This window comes from Hyaena hyaena, unplaced genomic scaffold, assembly GCF_003009895.1.
Source record: "Hyaena hyaena isolate Hyena2069 unplaced genomic scaffold, ASM300989v1 scaffold_1041, whole genome shotgun sequence".
NCBI lineage: Eukaryota > Metazoa > Chordata > Mammalia > Carnivora > Hyaenidae > Hyaena > Hyaena hyaena.
This window is the reverse complement of record NW_024081677.1, coordinates 385949-409092: the sequence shown is the minus strand read 5'-3', so window position 1 is coordinate 409092 and position 23144 is coordinate 385949. Positions and strand designations below refer to the sequence as shown.

The 23144-nt window shown below is 37.9% G+C and overlaps 1 protein-coding gene across 1 annotated transcript in view; it reads left to right on the top strand.

Annotated features, from left to right (window-relative positions):
- LOC120223810 (neurexin-3-beta) overlaps nucleotides 1-23144 on the top strand; it is a 361175-nt gene that overhangs the window by 198336 nt on the left and 139695 nt on the right. The window contains exon 4 of the mRNA XM_039222035.1: nucleotides 12605-12912. Within this exon, the coding sequence (XP_039077966.1) occupies nucleotides 12605-12912 (308 nt within the window). The remainder of the gene's footprint in view (nucleotides 1-12604; nucleotides 12913-23144) is intronic.

The following is a 23144-nucleotide window of genomic DNA, read 5'->3' as shown; positions in this document are numbered from 1 at the left end:
GATGAGGATTAAAATGTTTTTATTTGCTGCCCATTGAAGCTGCCCTTCCTAACTACCTACCTATCCTCTGGGCTATATAGGAACACCACACACGCATGATATTTATTTTCTTTTTACCGGATATTCTAGCATTCTGCCTTTAACAACATTGAGTTTGATTTCTTGTGCATGACAGGAATGAAAGGGGATAGGGAGTGGAGAGAAGGAAGTTGCTAGAAAGAAATGAAAGAAACAAGATTAAAGAGACACAAGGAGACACAGAGGGTGGACATGCAGGAATGCATGAATCACAGGGAAGAGTGACCCCAAAGTATCACTGTGGCTTTTGCAACAAGGAGGAAATAAATGATAAGAAGAAAGGCACCTGGGGGGATCTGGAAGGGGTCATGTGTCAAATGGCTGAAGACTGGACATCAGCGCTTCATGCCAAATGAAATTTGAAAAGACTTGACGCCAAAAATTGTGTAGTGAAGTAATTCTTGTGAGTTTACCTTCATTTGAGTTTACCCTTTTGAATCAAGTACTATTTTAACAATAGGAACAATAGTGGCAAGCCCTATATTTGAGCACTTATGTTGTGGCACACATTGTACTAAAGATTTACTTTTAGCTCTCACTGCAACCCCAAGTTGCAGTTATTATTATAATCTTCATTTTATATCTGAAAAAATTATAGCTTAAAGACACAACAAGACATAGATATTTTAAACATGTTTATCAGAAAGGAACTAGACAAAATTCAGACACTGCAATTGACTAGTCTAGCTTTAGTTCATATTTTGGAATAATTATGGAAGGAAATCAAATTTTGTAGCCAATTTATATTTTAATTTGTAGCATTTCATTTTTTAAAAAATGTTTTATGTATTTATTCTTGAGAGAGAGAGGTAGAGCAAGTAAGGGAGGGGCAGAGAGAGAAGGAGACAGAGAATCTCAAGCAGGCTCCACACTGTCAGCACAGAGCCCGATGCAGGGCTTGATCTCACAAACTCTGAGATCATGACCTGAGCCGAAACTAGGAGTCAGATGCTTAACAGACTGAGCCAGCCAGGTGCCCTAGCATGCCATTTTTGAAAGTGGCTCTTAAATAAAGAATAGATGCTACATAGACCTATTGTACTGAAGCAGATTCCATTAGAAATTGCCTGAAAATATTCCCTTAAATTATGTAAACAAATAGATATTGCAGTCACCTAGGCCCTGTTTTAGTAATGTTTATGAAACTGAAAGTATCCTTAATGGGTGAGAAGAAATGAGAAGGTCCAAGGGAAATGAACTTCAAGATGGGAGTTGAGAATGGCCTCAACATGCAGGGAAAGGGTAGAGACTGGTAATATATATTCTCATTGTTGCATCATGGTAAATGGTCTTTAATATAATTACATTTCAACAGAAATAGCACTTCCATTTAGATTTGGGATATGAAAGAGAAGTTCAGTGTTAACATATTTTCATAAAAACTCACCTCAGCCAGGAACAAAGGTCTAGGAATTGAGACACAGTCTCTTGGACATAGAGCACCAGGGTTATATCTCTAACATGGTCCTCATCTCCTAACATGTGTTAGGGAAAGATCCTGAGAATTAAGATAAATCATAAACTCTACCCATTCTCAACCTATTTGAAGACCTCATAAACTAAGCTCTTGCCTGGATTATTGCATTTAATTTGTATAAAACATTGCAATAAAGGTTATTATTATCTTCTTTTTTTTTTAAGTGAAGAAACTCTAATCATCTAGAGTAAGTAAATTCTTCAAGTTCACAGAAATGGTAAATGTCTGAGATGGGATTTCACCCAGAGTCTCTCTGACTCCACAGCCAATGCTCTTTTCACTCATGTTTGAGCCATCTTTGCTTCATCAGCCTAACTCTAGTAGCCTAGATATGGTGAATTAATACAACTACTTTGATAGAGGAAGGAGATGATGTGGTTGTCCACATGTCTTCCATTTCTGAACATACCCAAAACACATGAGACAGTGAGACTCCTTAGCCAAGTTAGGATATCCCTGGGTGACCCATACTGCTTTCCAGGAGCAAACATCTCATCACTTGGGAAAGGTGGATCCCTTCGCTTACAGAACCACCTAAGTGAGTCTGGAGAAGCTTGCTTACTTAATAATGTCCTTGTGCCCTTAGTCTGTTAATTCACTTTCCCCAGTCAATCCCTTTTCTCCTCCAAGAGATTAATTTCTTTCCTTGGCACATGGGGTAGGATCAAGGCTCATAGTACATAAATAGTTCTTTCTCCTTTAGCACCAAAGGTGTGCTTTGAGGATTAATGAGATGATGCTTATAACTGCATTTTGAGCTCTCTGGTTGAAAGGCACTTTATAAATACTAGATATTTGATTTTTGTTGAGTTCCAATCCATCACTTACAAGTGGCCAAACATTCTAGATGCCCTCTGGGTAGCACAACAGCCTGCTTTTTGACTCTGAGAGAGTTCATCTGAGTCAACATCAGGAAGGAGACCAGAGCCAAACTTAGAGAATTTCCCCAGTTCCTTTTCTTTAGTGTCTTATATTTGCTTTGAAACTCACAAAGTGTTCTTTAGGGAGAGAGACATTGTAAGAACCTCTGAAAGCCTTACTACTTGAGCCTACTCACATCGATTTTCTTTTGCCTCTGGCTCTAATACATAGTATTCATTCTTTGACTGTTCATTAGACCCATGGTCTCATTTTTTAGTGTCAACAAAACAATAAAGAGAATTTTTTTTTCTTTTATTCTGGGACTCAAAACAAAATGCAAAAAATACCTCTGGCATTAATTTTGCACACATGAATGCTGTTACAATATTCCTATTAGCATGTCCATGTGCTTGACAACATTTCAGATGGTATTTATAGGCTACCTGCAAGAAAGCATTTTCTGCCAGTCTGGTGCAAATTGCCAGAACCTTTAAGACACTATTCCTCAACATAGCAGCAGTATATCATCATTACCTGTGGCTGGACAAAGAAATCACATTTCTCAATGCCTGAATTGCTCCTTTACTTTCAGTGATTTTAGAAACCCACTTTGTTTTGGAAATGGGGTTAGCTGAGTATATTTTAGAAGACTCAGAAATCTAAAAAGAGCAACAGCTAGGGGATATAGGGGGTATTTAGGATGTTTTATTTCTCTGTGTTTCATTGATCTTTGGAAGATACCTTTTGTTGGACCAAATGGAATATGGCCATGTTTTGAATGGAGGCCCGGTGAAGTCCTGAGGCCATGGAAGTACACCCTTTAGATCATTAGGGAACAATGGAATTGTATTGATAATAGTTTTTAAAACGTGAATGTTTTTCATATCCCAAGCTCTGAATATGCTATACCTCTTATTATCTATCCTATACTGGGTCCAATGGGGAAATGGGGAAACTGAGGCCAAGTCACTTACATGAGGCCACATTGCTATTAAATGCTAAAGTTAGAACTCAAAGCCAAATTGATCTCCAACGCCCATGGTCTTAACTCCTGTGCTGTATTAATTATGGCTTAAACAAACTAAGTACAGTAGCTAATGAATAGGATCTGTGTTTGGACCAATAGAGTATAATAAAGGTGTTGTAAAATTTATTTCCCATGCTATACCAAAGTTCTCTGTATCATTTCATTCTTCTACTTAAAGAATATTTATTCCTTTGGGACTGACAGCAAATTCCAGATTTACTCCTTTGGGACCACAAAGAGGGTCTGATTTGTTGGGGAACTGTTGAAGGGTCACTTACTTTCTTTGTCTTACTCTGTGATCTTTTTCTTACCCTAAATGGATTCACTCAAATGGAGGAAACATGAGGTATTTCTGAATAAAGGTTGGAGCTATGTATGAACCAGTTGGGACTTAATAATCTCACCTCAGAGTATTCTGCTCTTCATTATATTTTAATTCAACAGTGCATGTTGTATGTGTCTCCAGAAGTTGAAATACTTGAAGAGAGAAGCAGTGATACAAATACAAATGAATGTAGGAGGCCAGTGGCATAAAAATCTCAGTTTCTGATTTTAAAAAAATTCATGGACACACACACACACAAACACACTCACCTACACACCTTTATTTTAAATAGAATAAAATGTGACTAACTTTTTTTCTAAAACTCAGTTCTATGTAGGTGAGTGTCAGATCCATATAGTAATTTAAGAGCTGTCTATTTGAAGATCTCATGATACAATTTGTAGATTTCTCAGTGTGTTTGAGAAGTGTGGTCATTACATTTTGTTGGTCTAAATAGTAATGCACATATGCCTCTTTTTAGTGACATTATGACATTACTATTCATAAGCCCATTCTTTCTTGAGGATATCATCACTTTCTGTTGAAGAATTGATTTCACTCTTTGTTTAAACTTTCACACTGGTTGCTATATGAAATGTACAACTGAATGTCATTAAGGATTTAATATGAATGTATATGAATTTTACAAGGTTTGCTCAGCTTTCAGGGTAGTCCCTCTATATGAATTCTTATGTTTAGAAGGTTGTTTACTCTTTAGTCTGTAGAGAAAGTGGGACTTGGGGCAAATGAACTCATTCTCATGCACATGTTTCTAAAACAGTTTTTACTAATGTTTGAGATAAATTAAAATAAAAACCAACAAGAACATGAAAAGAGACTAAGAACAATGTTAATGTGGCAATTTAAACTGATTTGGGTTTCCAAATGACCTTCCATCTTTCACAACTTTTAACAGTATGCAAGATCACTATCATCATTGCCAGACACTATCAGTCTGGTGTGGAAAACTTAAAACTTTTTTCTAAATGTCTTTAAAGCTGAGATGGAGAAGAATGACTCTCTCTCGTTCACTTTCCGATGGGTCTAAGGTTGAATCATGGCTATGCTGTCCTCCCAACATATCACTTATTGATTATCCAACATAGTTTTCTCTTTTTCTAGTGTGTACCATGCCTCAAAATGATTTTCAGTGGAACTTTAGGTTTGAAAGAGAGTGTATGTGGAGGGGATGCTTAGGAGGACCTAGAGCCCCCATGTATTTAGAGAAAGTAAGTCGTTGCACCTTCTAATTTACTGAATTTAGTGCCTATAGCACTCTGGCAGTTTGGAATTTGGGACACTACTGATTTTGCCCTGAATGTTTTGAAGATTATTTAGCTTTACATTTGTTATTGACTTCATAATCCATTCCACAGTGAGTGGAGGGAAGGTTATCACTATATTTAATGCTGCAGCCAACAACAAGTTACAGAAAACCCAAAGTAATAGAATATATTTAAGGTGAATCTGGCACAACCTATTTGCCATTTTTCAGTATAATACTCTGTTGTAACTAAAACTTGAGAGGGGTCAAAGCCTATGAAGATGGATGGCATTCCTCGTGTTATCTGTCTTCTTGAGGGTAAGATTAAGAGTTAGAGATACAGGTTCTTTTCAGAAAAGTGCATGCTCCTTTTCTATGAAGACATGTAAGAATTTACCCAACCTTATTTTGGATTAATAGAATGCTGAATACCCAAATCTACCAAGGAGGATCGTTATGTTAATCTCCACTTGGTAACTGTATTAGCAGATAAAACTAACTTCTTTTGCCACGGGCTTATTGAAATACCAAGAAGTTGCCTTTCTGTTTTTCCTCCTTGACTGTACCCTCTCCCCTTCCTTTTTCTTTCCATAAGAAATAATCCTCCATTCATTGTAATTTATCCTTTGATATGTTAATATATTATGTTTTATCCCAACCAGAGAAGACCCTGAGATGTAGGCAGGAAACAGATCCATAGTTGCCTCTTTCATGAGCTTTGTTTTTGTTGTTGTTGTTGTTGTTGTTGTTAGTTTTTATTCCTTGGGAATGAGAATGAGTCAGCTTCTTAAATCATTTGTTCATAGCAGAAATGAATGAGAAATCTTAGAAACATATCCTAACATGGCCACTTCTTTCCCATCTTATACCTCATGGAAGGCAGATACCAGTTGAGCCACATGTGGAATCTTCCCTGTCAATAACTCCTATAGGAAGGTGGCCCTGAGATTGAAATGCCATGGTAACCTCCTATTCACTTGGCCTGATGCTATACTTAATCCTAACATTCTTTCTGGCTTTTAGACTTCTATGTAAATGGTGTCTAAGAGCACCTGTTTTGAGACTTTTATTTCATTTTTAATGTTGGTAATTTGGAATAGAATCCCCTAAGTTCCAATATAGGACTATCAGTGAAAATTCATGAATTAAAATTCACTAGTTTCTGCTTGATCACTGTGAGGTTGGTCGATGAGATAGAACAGCTCCCAAAACATGGTTTCATTATTTTGTGATTTGAAGTGTATTCGTTAGGGGTATATCTCTAAAATACTACTCTCCAAGTCTGCCCTAATTAGACAAACCATCCATGGGTGGTAACAACAGTTACAAAAGGAATAAGGGAGCATAGTAGCAGTTAAAAGCATTATGTTTGAGGCTTGAAAATAATTACATATTTCATGCTTGGAGGAGGTATCCTGAACAGGCTTTATGAATAAACTTGTTGAGAAAGGACCTCTCATAGAAAGGTAAGAGAGAGAGAGACTAGATAAACATATAAAGCTTGCATCTATTAGTAGTAATAAAATGTAGGTACTAAAACTCTGCTAATATTCTATCACTATATTTATAGCTACTTTGATTTACAAATACTTACTTTGGGTTTTCTTCTTTTTTAAAAATGTAGAACAAGTCTGGACAGAGGAATAGAGATGTAAAGAATCATCTGTAATACTCTATTTAACATAATTGATGAGATACCAAGGCCTCCTTTATTGAATAAGAAGTCACCTTTGGCCATCAAGACTTAAATTTTCTTCTTCCCTCCACCAGAAGGTAGAGCAGTTACAAACACCTGAGAATAAGGAAGTGCCGTGACCCCATGCTTCTGATATGGTTCAGTACTATGAGAGTAGATCGTGCACTACTGAGACACTGAAGGTCCCCTACTGTAGATAAAGCTGATCTAATAGGTGAATTACTCACAAACCAAGAAAACCCTGTGTCTTTGTTGGCCCAATTAGGGTGTGGTGGGGTGAGACGGAGAGAAGTGAAGGTAAACCCATTTCTATAAATGGCCAAACCTCTTACTGACTCCCATCTCATGCTCCATTTCCAAAATATGATGGAGCACTGCATAGCTATGAGTAGCCTGACCTCAAACCTGTCGACCAAGGGCAGAGTGACTTCGACTCCACCTCTACTAAAGATAAATTGATATCTATCTCTAAAAACTTCATAAACAAACCAAAAACCTAGGATGTTTTTAATGACGTATTGACTTTTCAGATTGTTTTTTAAGCTGTTTTTTAAACTTTAAAGGCAACACTGATAATGAACGCTTCCAAATGGTAAAACAGAAAATCCCCTTCAAATATAACCGGCCCGTAGAGGAGTGGCTGCAGGAAAAAGGTAACCGTCGTTAAAACTTTCATTTTAAAATCATTTGATTCTAAACCCTCATTTTTAAAGCCTGCAAATAAATGTTCCTTAAATGATAATCGCCTGCTGCATAAATGACTGTTTTAATTTTCATTATAATTTGTGTTGGCCTCCACCTGCCATATGTTGATAAATCATGCTATAATACATTGCCATTAAAATACAGTTAAAGGGACTAACATCTAGCTTGCTATCAGCGTGATAACCACAAACAAGAAATTCCCGGATCCTCTAAAAAAGAAATGTATTATGGCAATCTAACCACTGCATGACATTATTTGTTAATTTGTTTTAAATTACCTCTTATACCAAAGCTTTCTAAAGAAATTGCAAAAGTACTCTTTAAACTCACATCTTGAGGCTGTTTTGGCTTTACTCTCTAGCATGGATAACAAAACAATCATCAGATCGACTCTTGTAACATAAACTGCTTAAGACAAATGTTATTAAGGGGAGCAGTGTTTTATTTAGCATTTGTTTTTTAAACAAAGAAAGAATGAGAAAGATGAATTTTGCCTTTAGATTCAAACTTACAGAGGCAAAAGTGTTTCATAAGAGGTTAATTGTGTCCTACTTGCTGGCTGAAACTAAAAAAAAAAAAAAAAGCTTATTATACACTTTGGTTGTATAATACCCTTATGTGTTTGATATTTATGCAACAAAAGTGGAAGTGGTTAAGACAATGCGTTGGAAAAGAAAGGCTCATGAAAGGCAAAACAGCAGTTCTGATTTGCTGAAGAAAACAACCACTTTGTTAATAAAAGAGGGCAGCGGTTATACCTGATGTTAGAATTTTCTGTGTGGCTTCTACTTGTTATGACTTAAACTATTACCTTCCAGTGAAGAAAATGCTCCATTTTCAGAAACTATTTATTCCCTTATTTCCTAAGCCAGTACAAGCTAGTCTTGTTTCAAGGCCTTCAGTGAGTTCTTAAAATTCATAAAGATTTGATGGAGTTACACATAAAAAGTAATTGAGTATATTAATATGCAACCTAAGCAAGCTTAATTACAGTTTTAAGTTGGGTGACAACATTCAGACCCTTAAACACGGAAAATCCTCACTGAGACTTAACTGTTTGCCCTGTTTTTAACGTATGTGGTCTAATTAAAAATAAATTAAGAATAACTCTAAAAAGCAAATAATTTGTTTAGTAATCACCAGCTCATAAAGTCCCTTTAACATTAAAGACTATGATTGCCTCACTTTTTAAAAAAGGAGAAGAAAACTAGATGCATGTCTGAGTCTCATGTGCCTGAGAGAACTTTTTTTTCTTTCAATTTTATGTTAATAATATTTTCTTTTACTCCATTGCCTTTTGAAGTCTAAGTTGAAGAGCATGCCAGGCGTTTTCATTTGTATAAACCATTATGAAGTTATGAGTAGGCTTTTAGTTTTCCTGCTGATAGTATTGTTATCAGTTGGCTTTCATATAGAAAGACGTTTTGAAATATACAGCAAATCTAGGGGGAAGGGGATTCAGGTGGGATGGAGGGCGGCTTTCTAGTTTCTTAACCAAATATGTATATGTTTACATATGCATATAATATTGAAAATGGTTATTTGCAAACTTGGAGGTCCTCTCTTCTGCATTATTTTAATGGAAATTACTTTTTTTATACTTTGGGTGAGTAACATGTATTCATTCTGTTGCTTTACCGCTTCCTCTGTCTAGCTAACCTTCCCTTCAAAAGGAGTAGAAAATATATACCAAAAGACATTGTAAAGACAATGAGTGAAAAAGGGTAAAGGGAAGGATGAATAGGCAGACGTATCAGGAAGTACTTGGAATGCCCCTTTGAAGTTATTTCTGTCATTGGAGAAGAGATGTGGGTCACAGCATCCCCGAGTCTGTTTTCTGACTCTTGTCTACTATCGACTGATACTTTCTGACCTTAGACAATCCACTTAACCTCTTTATATCTCATATTTCCCATCTGAGGAGAGGAGAAATAATACTGCCTATTCCCCAAGGGTGTTCTGAGGTTTAATTAATTAGTCTTTGTGCGATACTGACTGGAGACGTGCGAAGATTTGATTTAAGCAGTATATGAACCTGATATGCAAATGAGGTAGCAATAATGACTTCCAAGAAGATGGGCACCCAAAACAAAACAGAAAGTAACCACTACAAACCCTGTACTAGTATAACCAAATTTATTGTTATGGATAATAGACTAATTATTAGATTCGGTTATGGATATAGATACCATGCCTGCTTATTATAAAAAAAAAACCCAACACAATTGATTGTAATGAATGACACTAATGAAATCGGGCATTGATTTTGAGAAATCTTAGGCAAATGATAAAACTTTCTCCAGTCAGTCCCTTATAAGACCCCTTTGTAGGGAGAGGGTAGTGATGACTGATTCTCAGGTATTCACTTACTCCTGCTTAGGTTGAGAGGTAAAATGATCAGAGGAAGAGATGGCAGGAAACTGAGAGTTTCCTACTATTACTTTAGTGATTGTCAGCTTTACTCTTACCTTCCTAATCCAAGGTACAGAGGGCTAGCAAAGGGTCTTTCACCAAAAGGAAAACAGAGATGGCCAGAAATAGACCATGAAACAGACAAGCAAACAGAAATCTATACATTTCCTATAACATGATGGAAAATTGAAGCACAGACTTCCTCCTTCCCTGTTTCACCGCACCAATGTCATGTTCTCAAGAAATAATTAGATCATTCTGAGAAAACAGCAATAGCCAGAAGTAGAGCAGTGGCTTAATCCTATAGCCCAGAAAACATTTCTTGCCCTTCTCCATGCTTGGGTTAGTCTTAAACAACCAAAGACCACTTTATGGAGTGTACTGTGGCAACTGGAATGAAAGAGATCCATCATTTCTAGCTAGCGTAATTCAACTTTTCATTTCAATTTTCTCTCTCTTTTTATTTGTAATAATTGTCAGAATAATATCACCAGGAAAATAAGGTGAGGACTATTATAGATGTGAGGTACTTTCAGAAATACTAGTAATAAAAAATCTCTTACCTATCACTAGCTATGTCTAGTAATTGATCATCAACGCTAGAGCATATACCAAAATGGAGATGAACAAATATGGTTGGCCAACAGTTGTGTGAATGGAAGAGATAGCTTGACATTGGGGTATCTGGTGTAAGCTACTGAATTGAGTCCTAGAAATCTCCTTGAGGCAGCTTCTTCTTTATTATGGTAAGCTGCCCCCAATGTCTATCCCTATGCCTATGAGGATGTATTTATTTTCCCCTCCCATCATATTTCTTTTGCAGTAAGCTTAGGACTCCTAGATAAAGCTGTTGTCAAAAAAATAACAGTAAAGAGATTTGAGCTTCAGGCCATTATCCAGTGTTTTGTGCATTGAACATTTTGCTGTATCCTGTGTGAGAAATGAGAGACCAAATGAGAGACAGGTGATGATGCATGTGCACAGGGCACTGAAGAAATTGGTGGGAAAATAATGGAAATCTATTAGATCTATTTTGATTGCTCCTTTAGGATCTGGACAATTCTGTTATCAAGTCCAACAGATTCTGTTTCCATGCTCCAAATATGTTTATACAGTGTAGATCATTTTCACTATAGCAAAATTCTTTGGTCAGTTCTCCATACTGCAGTGTTTGAAGCTTCCAAAAAGGTGTTATTTATAAATTATTCTTGACTAATATGCCCTTAAGAGTTGCCCCATGAGCAGAATTCACTCTTGTATTCACTCTTTAGTTCCCTCTGAGCAGATGCATTTTATTTGCCTCTTTCATTTCATCCATTATTATACATTCAGAAGGCATTCCACATTATATATCAGGAATTCAAGGATAGCTAAGTATTGCATAGATTAAAAAAAAAAAAAAACATGAAATAGCGGTAGAGATAAGAGCCCAAACATCACAGTATGCCTCTATTCATATTAAATATAATAGAATAGAAACTTTAGTCATTTAAGAATAAACTCCTATTTAATAAACGGGCAAAAATAACAGAACATTCCAGCCATTTGTAAATAAACACAATCCAAGTGATTAGGTTAAGAATGAGTGGAGCATTGTTTTATTACTGACTTAAGTGGAGAAATATTCAAAAAGGACATATTTAATTCCATTAATAAGTTCCCCCAACCTTTCCATATGGAAAAGCAGAAGGAAATTATCTGGAGAAATAATAGCATAGAGTGCCTTAGCCTTAAAAAGCTGTTTGGGTTTTTCTGGGAAAGATCTAGCACTAGAGAGGTTTTTTTTTTTTTTTTTTTTTAAGTAGAGGTAGTTGGGAGGAAGATAAATTAGTTGCACTATTCTAGACTATGTTCTGTCATGATTTCATTCTGATAATTTTCTATTCAGAGAAGCACAAATGGTTCTTCAAGTGGGAATTCCAAGTAAGTTGAGCTGCTGATAGTCTTCAACACATTAACATACCTTGATATCAATTTAAGGAGTTTTATGTGTCTCTGTTTTTCATTAATACCCATCCCTTCTTTTATAACTCATTGATTTGGAATGACATTTTTCCCTTACCCCAGAAACAATGCCTACTTATTTCCCATATTTTAGGGAGAGATATAGTTGTGTGACCATAATCCACCCTCCCCGAAGTTAAAAGAGGTAGGAAGTTATCTGTCATGATGTTTATTAAACATCAAGTATAGATAGAATATTATGTATTATGAAGAATTCTAGGAAGTGAGGTGTTTGGTGAGTAAACTGTTCATATATATAAGTATGCAATGAATCCAAGTCTTTTAATTGAAATTTAATTTCAGTTAATTTAATTATCAGGCCCGATTTTTTTAAATTCAGTGTTCTAAGTTACCTCACTGAGTTTTTCTTTGCCATATATAATTCTTTTTGGTTGTCATTCTGTGACATTAGGTGACTATCTTCACCTAATTTGGGGGTTATTTTCTGTCAAATACAACTACATATCCACCAGGAAGACTGCAGTGCTTTGTACCATTGAACCGAGATTTCCCTTTCCTCACGATAATGAAATAGAGACTCAGTTATTCAGTTTATCTAGGAAATTCAGCTAGACAGTGGAAGAGATAAACATAATGAATTGTTACTTGCTAATATCTATTAAGTTTTTGTTATTCAGTTTTCTTCCCTTCAATTGCTCAAGGAAGGCTGTTTTGATATCTGGTCCATTCAGACCAGGTAAGGCAAAGAAGATAACATATGGGAATAATAATGTTTCCTTCACCCAACCCACTAGGACGGCAGTTAACCATCTTCAACACCCAGGCGCAAATAGCCATCGGTGGAAAAGACAAAGGACGTCTCTTCCAAGGCCAGCTCTCTGGGCTCTATTATGATGGTTTGAAAGTACTGAACATGGCAGCTGAGAACAACCCCAATATTAAAATCAATGGAAGTGTCCGGCTGGTGGGAGAAGTCCCGTCAATCTTAGGAACAACACAGACGACCTCCATGCCACCAGAAATGTCTACCACTGTCATGGAAACCACCACTACAATGGCTACTACTACAACCCGCAAAAATCGCTCTACAGCAAGCATACAGGTAAGCCTTTCTCCAACTATTAATTGATTCTGCCTGTTTATCTTTGAGATATTACTATAATGTCAGTGTTGCTATATTGCTAAAGCATCTATCTGAATTGCCATGTTTGTAGGAAGGATGCCTATAGATGCTTATAGTTATAAGACCTAGGAGTAGAGAAAGACAAAGTCATTGCTAAAGAAGTTATAAAAGTTTTACGTGCACTCATGGGTTATTATCCCTATCATATTTATTGCTGAAATGGTAAAGCTGTTACTCAAAATGAGCAATGGCTAACGCTTTCAGTATGAAATACTTCCTCCTTTCATTTCACTTCTTTTCTTTTCAATAGCAAAAAGGAATAAGAGGGAAAGGAAAATTTGTTATCCTAGGAAAGACTATATCCTACTTCAGTTTCATTCACATCTTCTTGATAGTTTTGCTGCAACTTGAACCATTCATTTGAGGCCAATGGGTTGCATTAAATCAAGGACAATTGAAGCTAGAGGTTCAACTAATCCTTATTGCAGTCTTTGTTTTCATTATTAAGTGTTGATCAATCACTTATTTTTTATCCATTTTGTTTCCTTTATATTTGACCAAGATCCTAATTACATTAGAAATTGTGACGGTTGGAGTTTAACTATAGAGTAAGTCCTCAGTTTTGTGGAAACACTTTTGTTTTTTCACTTAGAAGTAATTATATCCAAGCTAAAGCTTAATGCTTTGCTGACTCCCTTGGCATTTCATAAATCTAGTTAGTAGGGGATAGGAGGTTAATCGAGTTATTAGCCTTAAATGCTGTGGCATAAAATAAGACATTCCAATTGCTTGTGGGGAAATTACCCCTAGCCTAGTTAGTGTTTATAGACGATTCAGTAGATCAGTACTTGTCCTTTCTGTTTCTTAGTTTTAAGACATTATCCAGGGGCTCAATTGAGTTTTTGACATCACCCTTCCATTGACTTCAGTGGGCATTGTAAACACAAAGTCAATAATCAATTAAGCCCCCTATGTGTTCTCATTCTTCTGAATTAAGTTTATGTGAGTTAAGTAGAGGTAAAAGTGTTGTCTTCCTTTTCCTTTTTCTTTAAGCAGAAATATCCAGACAGTTCCTTACAGGATTCCACAGGAACAATTTGAAGCTATATGCACTGATGATGTTATCAGGCGAATTTTATGTGTTTTAGAAAGGCTAACTAAGAAGCTGGTTAACATAGCGGTCATATAGTGGTGTGTGCTATTGCATGTATACCTACGTACATGCTCAAAAAAGAAATAGCTTTTTCTCTACTGATATTAAAGCAATAACTCCTGACACTTCACTCTACTCACTGAAAAGAAGATACAAGGCAATATATATTTCCATTATGACTCTCTGTAGCTCAGGAGCAGACCTGTTTATGGTTGGTGAAAAGATAGTTCTGTCTGCACAGGCCCTGGCAGACTTGTTCTGTTTCTGTCGTAATACATTCCGGTAACTCTGTGGGAAGCAGAGGAACAAATGGCTTTTTCTTCATAGGAATGGCTGGCCCTACAGTCTTTTTCAAGACCAAATTTTTACTGACCTCAGGAGGATTTAAGATACATAGGGATATAGGGACTATTCCATGTAATTATCGGGTTTTGGCTTTCTCTCTCGGTAGCAAATATACAAATAGAAGAAGATTGAGTGAGTCTTTCAAAAACTAAGGAAGCCAGAGCTTCCAGAGAAGAGTAGGGTACAAGAACCTGTTGTCATTGTGGAGGATGTGCACAGCCAGAGGATGCTGTCTCTAATAGCTTCATGTCTGGTGTGTTTCTTTTCCTTTGAGTCCGGTGATAATTGGATTTCATCTACATGACTTTCCTTTTGCTTCTACAATGGCTGTAAAAATGACTTCTAAATCTATTGACATTATTTGTTTTGAAGGGTGTATAAATACAAACACTTAGAGGAAAGACAATGGGCTAGAAGAATTGGATTAAACTGGAATGAGGGATCAAAAAGCTCCATATTCTTTGTAAAGATTAGCTAGGGGAAATAATGTTATGCCAAGGATTTCAGACTTTTTGGTTCTTGCCAACTAGCCATAAGAACTTTGCCCTGACACTTGTTGTAATGAGCACTGGGTGTTACACGTAGGTGATGAATCACTAAATTACACTGTATTATTATCATTGTACTGTGTGTTAGGTAACTGCAATTTAAATGAAAACTGGAAACTACAAAAAAAATTAAAACAAGTAAGGACTTTGCTCTGGGTTACATAAAAATGCAACAGCCTGCCTTATCTCCAACCCTTTTCTGATCTCAAGTACAGATTACATCAGGCCTATGTTTGGACTGGGGACCCAAGATTTAGGACAATTCCCAGACTCTGAAGATTTTGGGTGAGGAAGGTCAGTCTCAGAAGTTCTAATATGCCCTATGTGATCCAGATAATTTTCTTGGGTGAAATAGACATAAAATTTTGATCTCTGGGAGAAAAAAGAAGTGGGAAAGACTGGATTTCATGTTTACCAGGCCGATCATGTGTGAAATCTTACAGCCTTTTCCAGATGATACTCTATTCTGTCTTCCTTTGCTTTGATAGCCTTGCTGGATCAGGGTTGTCCTAAAATTAGACTCCAGGAAAAACAAAATAAGCATCAAAACCTGGTGTAAAACCATCTGGTTATACAAAAATCTATTGGTTCCTTCCTTTTTTTAAGTTTATTGTGAGAGAGAAAGAGAGCAGATACATATGTGTGCATGAGTGGGAGAGGGCCGGACAGAGAGGGAGAGAGACTCCCAAGGAGGCTTCATGTTATCAATGTTGGACATGGGGCTTCATCCCATGAGCCATAAGATCATGACTTGAGCTAAAATCAAGAGTCAGACCCTTAAGCAATGGAGCCACCGAGGTGCCCCTCTACTGGTTCCTTCTTTAAACATAAGCTAAGAAAATATCATTTGAGCCATTTGTTTCTGATCAACTTTGATTTGTGTTGATTTCAGATCAAAGGAAAACTACAGTGCTTTCAGGGCTGCATTTACCTGTGTGTGAACACAAACAAATATCTTTAGAGTTGACATGGCACTCTAATGACCCAGCCTCCTGGAAGTAATCACTACTTAGATATTTCTTATACTCTCCTTTGTTACAGTACTGCTTATGGATCATATGGACTGTTTATGATCATATGGACTGGTGCTCAAGTATCAGGTCTTCACCCTTTATTAAGGAGAGTATCTCTAGGTCCTCCCCTAGAAACGAAAAGAAGTTAAGATTGAGAAAGCAAGTGGGTGGATTCAGAAGGCTCAACGTGTGAGCACATTGAGAAAGTGAATAGGTGGGTGATAGGACTTAAGTAGAGGTAGGTGATCAATAAATATGTTCTAGTTAACAATTGTCATGAAATAAATTTTCCTATAACTTAGGCTTAAAATAACAACTGTGTCATTGAATTTTACAATTTCCTCAGAAATTTGGGCAGGGCTCAACAAGACAATTCTTCAGATCTATGTGGAACTGACTTAGTTCACCCAGTGGCTGCTCTGGTCTGGGGAGTCTGGCTCCACTCACACACCTTGTGCCTTGGTGGGTTAACTGGAAACACTGGACTCAGCTGGATCCATGTCCCTCTCTATGTAGTTTCTAGGCCTTCTTTCACGGAGGTTCAGGGATCCTACAGGCAGTTTTTCCAAGAAAATTAACCTCACTTTTTGATGGGAGGACAGCAAGAATTTGTAACTAATATAAGTCTACCAAGGTGTAAAATTAGAGGGATGGAAGTATATTCCAGGATATTGCTTACACCATGGGATTGTTGTGAGGGTTAACTGAGTTAATATAAGTAAAATTCTTAAAACAGGTACATCTAGAAAAGTAAGATTAACTATGTTTTAACCTATTATTATACTCTGTCCCCAACACTTGGTATGTAAGTCAGTACCTTCTCAGGCAAGGATCTACCTCAGAAAACGGAGCTGCTTCCACTGACAGAAGCATCTGTAGTTCACAGTGGGGGCTAGGAGGCTTTGCAGGGATAGAGATTTGAAGGAGGGTCAGGGTAGAATTTGGAGGCTGGAATGAATCCTGGCAAATGAAAAGTTTTTAAGATCTCAGGAATGGACTTCTCTGGTAGCTCACTCCCCAGCTTTAATTTTTTCTTCCATTTTAAACCAACATGGGGTTCTCTGGGCCTCAAAGAATATGTTCTGTTATGAAATATATCCACACATATTGTTCAGGTTACACAGAAGAACCAGAAACATTGCCATCATGGAGTTTGACATTAGCAGTCAATATGAGGTAGTGACCTACAAATGGTAGTGGTGTGGGGGGAGGGAAGGGAATGTATGGGACGGCGTGGCTGGATGTCACAAATGAAGTAGGAATGGAGCTGGACCTTGTAGGATGAGTATAATTGAATACATAGTGGTAAGAAACAAATCTCAGGCTGGCGAAATATCAGAAGCTAAGTTGTCAAAATCAGGGATGATAATTCCTGAGAGTGAGAGCCAAGTCCGACTGGAACAAAGAGTGGATAGGGGAGATTTGTGAGAGGCGAGAGATCCAGATTCTGAGGGTCATGGCCCCAAACTCCCCCAAATGAAGGAGGACTAAGAGGAGAGAACTGTACTGGGTTCCCTGTTGGTCTTACTACCAGGGGCGCCCCGGCAGTTATGCAGGCATTTCTGTTACAACTGACCTCTGGGTCGGGGTTACTGTCATAACACTGACAGGTCAGCCTCTAAAATGGAAGAATTCAGGGGCACCTGGGTGGCTCAGTCGGTTGAATGTCCGACTTTGGCTCAGGTCATGATCTCACGGTTTGTGGGTTTGAGCCCCACGTTGGGCTCTGTGCTGACAGCTCAGAGCCTGGAGCCTGCTTTGGATTCCATGTGTGTCTCTCTCTCTGCTCCTCCCCTGCTCATGCTCTGTCTCTCTCTCTCTCTGTCTCTCTCTCTCTCAAAACTGAATAAACATTAAAAAAGTTATTTTTAATTAAAAAATGAAAAAATAAATGGAAGAGTTCAACTCAGTCTGTGTTCAAATTCCTTGATACCCATCCAGGAGAGAAGGCAAAAGTGAAATAAAAGTCTTTGATAACTTGTGTTCACCAGGACCAAAATGTTCCTATGAGGCAGGAAAGGGCAAAGAGGAAAATGTTGCAAAAATAATATGTACTCTCTTACGTTAAGCCTACAGATCGAATTGTTATCAGTAAAGAAAGAACTCAGTGTGTTCTGTGCAAATTACCATTTGGAATCCTTTATATGCTATTACCAGGATACTGATCATGACCCACTTTTTCTGTGCTGGGCATTGGTAAAGTCACCTTGACATTGGCCAGTGCTGCCTGGCACCAGAAAATTACCAGAAAATCACAATGTTCAGCCAGATTGGAGCTATCCTGATAAATAGTATAAATGAAAGACTTGAGAGTTTTGTGAGATTTCATTCTTACCTCATACTCATAAATTTGTCAATTGAATATGAACCACTTTCAAAAATTCCAGAAGGAAGACAGTTTTCTTAGGTTTTGTAATAGCACCTATATGGAAATTCTTCCCTGTGGTCTGCTTTCAGTTTTAGACTGGGGCTAGTAAAAAACACACTTCAGCTTTGATATTGACTATTACAAAACAAAACAGAGAAAAAAGTTGGATTAAAAATTTGATCCTGCAGGGGCACCTGGGTGGCTCAGTTGGTTAAGCGTAAGACTTCAGCTCAGGTCATGATCTCATGGTTTGTAGATTTGAACCTGCATGGGACTCTGTGCTGACAGCTCGAAGCCTGGAGCCTACTTCAGATTCTGTGTCTCCCTCTTTCTGACGCTCCCCTCCTTGTGCTTTGTCTTTCTTTGTCTCTCACAAATAAATAAATGTAAAAAACAAAAACAAGAACAAAAAACTTGATCCTTCACACTGCATATTCTAGGTAGAGTTCCAATATGTTGGAGAGAAGTGGGTATACTCTACAGTCAGAATTTCTGAGCTGGATTCCAAATTCTTCTAGTTACTTAGCTGTATATCTCTGGGCAGGTTGATTGGCCTCCTTAAGCCTTGGTTTCATTATCTGTAAAATGAGCGTAACAATGACAGTACTTTTCCCATTGTTGTGAGTAATAAATACAACTATGAATGAAAAGAACTTAGGCCATGACCTACCTGTAAGTTTTCACTAACTCTTTAGACTTAAGGAAACCACGTCAAACCAAGTGGATTTCTCAGAACTCACAGATCATCATAAGGCTTAGACTTCCTGTATAAAACTCAGTAAGGGTGCCTGGGTGGCAGTCAGTCGGGCATATGACTTTGGCTTAGTTCATGATCTCCTGGCTAGTGGGTTCGAGCCCCACATCAGGCTCTGTGCTGACAGCTTGGAGCCAGGAGCCTGCCTCTGATTCTGTGTCTCCCTCTCTCTCTGCCCCTCCCCCACTCGTGTGCGCATGCTCATGCGCTCTCTCTCTCTCTCTCTCTCTCTCAAAAATAAATAAACATTAAAAATTTTTTAGAAATTAATTAAAAATTAAAAAATAAAACTCAGTTATTTTGCCAACAAAAACGGGTTCATTTGGGAATAGCAGAGAATTACAATTTGGGACAGGTAAGCTATAGGAAAACCATAGGCAAGTCTGGAGAACACAGAAGAAGACAGCTCTCTTACAGAGAAAAGAAGGGAACTGGGAAGGGTGTTATAAACAGTAAATATGTTGGAGTAAACTGGGAGTTCAAAGTTTAGTGGCTTTTCATTAGCTGAATTGTGGAGTGTCTCCTTGGCTAGGCTGTTGCCAGGAGAGGAGAAAGGCTCAACTCCTGCTAGAACAAAGTAGTAGCTAATATAGTATCAACTTACAAGGTCCCTCTCTTCCTGTTTGGTCTGAAGTTGACCAAGAATGGTAGGGCTTGGCCTCCTGGTTCCATTTTAAACAAAGTTTCCCTTTTTAATTTTCTCAAACACAGGAAGAAAAATTTTGTCTAGACCCATACAACCCCATAATCATCCAGGATTTCAACTGAGTGTCCCGGATTGAACCAGAGCCCTGAACTCCTCAATGAGAAGAGATTTCTGTGGGAAAGTCTTTCATTTTCTGATGTAGGAATTGGCTTTGCTGAATGGTTATTACATACAAAGCATTCTATTAGGGTTAAGTGTATGAAATTGCCATTTTTATAGATTGAAATGGTCAAATATCAGGAATTTGATATGATTCAACAAAACACATGACCCACACATTTACAGAATATTGTTATCAGTGGCATTTTGAGACTCTGGCTAGAACACCAAATTTTCTCATTGTTCTTTAAGTAACTAAACTGTCTTAGATTGGGATACAAGATAAATCTGCTTACCTCATCCTAACAACCATGCTTTAACAGGAGGTAGACCATGTGGTGTCAAGATTGGTTGTACTTACCCTAAGGAACTATCCCTTCTGGGCCCCTCCACCTTTTTCTTGCTGCCACCAGCTTGACAGAAGTGAGACAAAAGTCCACACAGTTTCCAAGCCCTCACTTTTACCACTAGACAACAGAGCCTCCAGGGGAAGTTTATTTTTAGGATCAGGGCTCAACTAATATTGATTAACAGCCTTATATAATGTGTGGCTCCAGGGCTCGTTCCTTTCCTGCCAAGCTTCATAACTGGGGAAGACACTGAAGATTTGTCAGTCTAATTAGACTTAAGCTGCCAGCCAAGAAATATCTTCTGTCTCCTCCTTAACCCTCATGCAGGTACTTTCTTTTCCCCTCTCAAAGAATAATTTGGGGGGGGGAGGGGAGGAAATTGGACTCAATTTTCTCATTAGCTGCTAAGACTACAGTGATAATTTTTCTCAGGAATTACATCATTCTCATGGAAGAGAGAGAGAGAGAGAGAGAGAGAGAGAAAGAGCTTGATGGGTTCACCTACCTGTTAAAGACCTCTATGTTGATAGTACAACTAGGCCAGGGAAGAGAATACAGTATCATTTCTTTTGGTCTCCTCTTTAATACTTTAATTTTAATGTCTGGGATCAGCACTTGCCAAAGCTGAGGTTAGTCCCTTAGAGGGTCCCCTGAGAAGGTCCTCATCACAGACAGGTAGGGAACCTGCAAATTGTGAGAAGTCTAGAGATGCCCTTTTAATTAGGATGTAATATTTATAGGATAGAACATTGACCAGACATACTGATAAAGTGCTGGATCTTATTTTTAACAGCTGGGAGAGAAGTGGGGTCAGCTCTTGACTACTCACTGTGGAGGTTCCCCAATGTTTTTAAAGTTTCAGGTGGTTTTACCAATAATCTGACATATTACGTGGCCAAGTCTAAAGCCAAAATCCTTACTGTGTGATGCATGGATTTCCTCCTTTCTCTCTAGCCTTCTTTTCTGCCACACTGCTTCAGACACATAGGTCTTCTTGATCTTTCTTGCACATAGGGCCCAGATAGAGGAGAGGCATGAAAGGTTCTACAATTGCAGAGTGGATCTTGTCGGTATTTAAAATATTTATGTTTTGCTTATGGAATTTTTTTTGCATTGATATTGACTCTAAAATATTGGAATAAAATACTATGTGTCTTAAATAAGTGATTTGGGATGGCACCCCCTTTAGTGTTATACCTCAGATGTACCTCATTAGTGCCAGCCCAGCTCGAACATATCAAGCACATCTGTGTCTTTTCACTGCCCATTTTCTCTGCCTGAAGCAGCTCTTCCCAGATATTTGCATTACTCACTGCCTTACTGCATCCATGTTTCTACCCAGATGGTACCTTAACAGAGAGGACCTCCTTGACCATCCTCTATAAAATAGCACTCTCTACCACCTTGTACTTTGTTGTCTGCCATAGCAGTTATTTCCACCTGACATTATGTCACATATTTATTTATTGTCTATACTTCATGGTATGTGAGTTCCTGGATGGCAGGATCTTTGTCTCAGACACTATTACAGCTCTGCAGCATAGAGTAAACCTTCAGTCAGTATTGGTCAAAACATACAAATCTACCAGCACCTTCTCAGGAAACATACACACCTCTTAATACTTAAAGGCTGGATCTCAATCCCAAGGGCCTTGCCCCCTACAGGCCCCTCCCTGATGAGGCCCACCAGTGGCAGTGGTCTTTAGCAGTGGTTTTGCCACTCTTCAATTTTTGCCTTAATAATAAAGAGACCCTGAGAGGTCCCCTTGTTTCTGGTGCACATATTATTCACTTCTGGACTTAAAGTCTTTTTCCTTAAGACTTATTTGATGTCATAATAGCAAGGGCTGCTTCTAAGGCTTAGAATTTTTGGAACACTTTTGGAAATATAATATTACCTGCTTTCCCTCTCCAATTTCTTCTCCTTATTAGTTTTCCAAATTACTTAATTCTTAAGTCTCCGAAAACCTACCTTTAAATATAGGCAAATAATAGTTACATTTTGTGACCCACTACTTCTATTCATTGGTATGGAGAGAAAATTTACATGAGGTTCATTTACCTGGTTGTATGTGTGTGAGTAGATTGGTAGGAATCTTCCACCTGCTTTTGTTAGCTCTTTTGGTTTTGTCTTATGGCCGAGTACGTTATATGAACCCACTTATCCCTGGTCATGACCCTGTGATACACATAGCTCCATAGTTACCTGTCTTCGTAGTCCTTTGACAAAACATTGATAAAAGATACTATAAGAAACCACTACACTGAGAACAAGAACGTTATGCAGCTTATCACTCAACACTGAGGGCCTAGCATGGCTCCTGCCACCGAGAGCGGCTCAGTAATGTTTATTGAAGGAAAGAAAAATGTGTTACAGTAATGAGAGCTTACCTGTAGAGGGAAGAGGCAGAAAAGATGGCCAATGTGATTCATGTTCAAGGTAGACAAAGACAGCTGTGAGGAACCAACTGGAAGGAAGGGAAGAGTGCATTGAAGCAAGTCTTAGGAGACTTCATTTGTGGACAAAGAAGGTGGTTAAAACCATGACTCTAGGCAAACCTTCATTTACCAGCTGTGGGGTTTTGATTGTGTTGCTTTATGGAGCTTAGTTGCATCATTTGAAATATGAAGTGTGTAACACCAGCTTCATGGATAGGTTAAGATAATATAAGTCAAGGGCTTAACTTGGTGTCACAATAAAAAGTGGCTGTTGTTGTTTTGAGACTCTAATCCAGGTATCCTTGGCATCTACATTTCATTTTCTTTTACTAACTAAACATCTGGCCTATGACATGGCAATTAGCACACTTAGGTCTCCACTCTCTCCTCATCTAACAAGTGTTAAGGTAGATTCACATTTTTTTCCAGTGTCTTC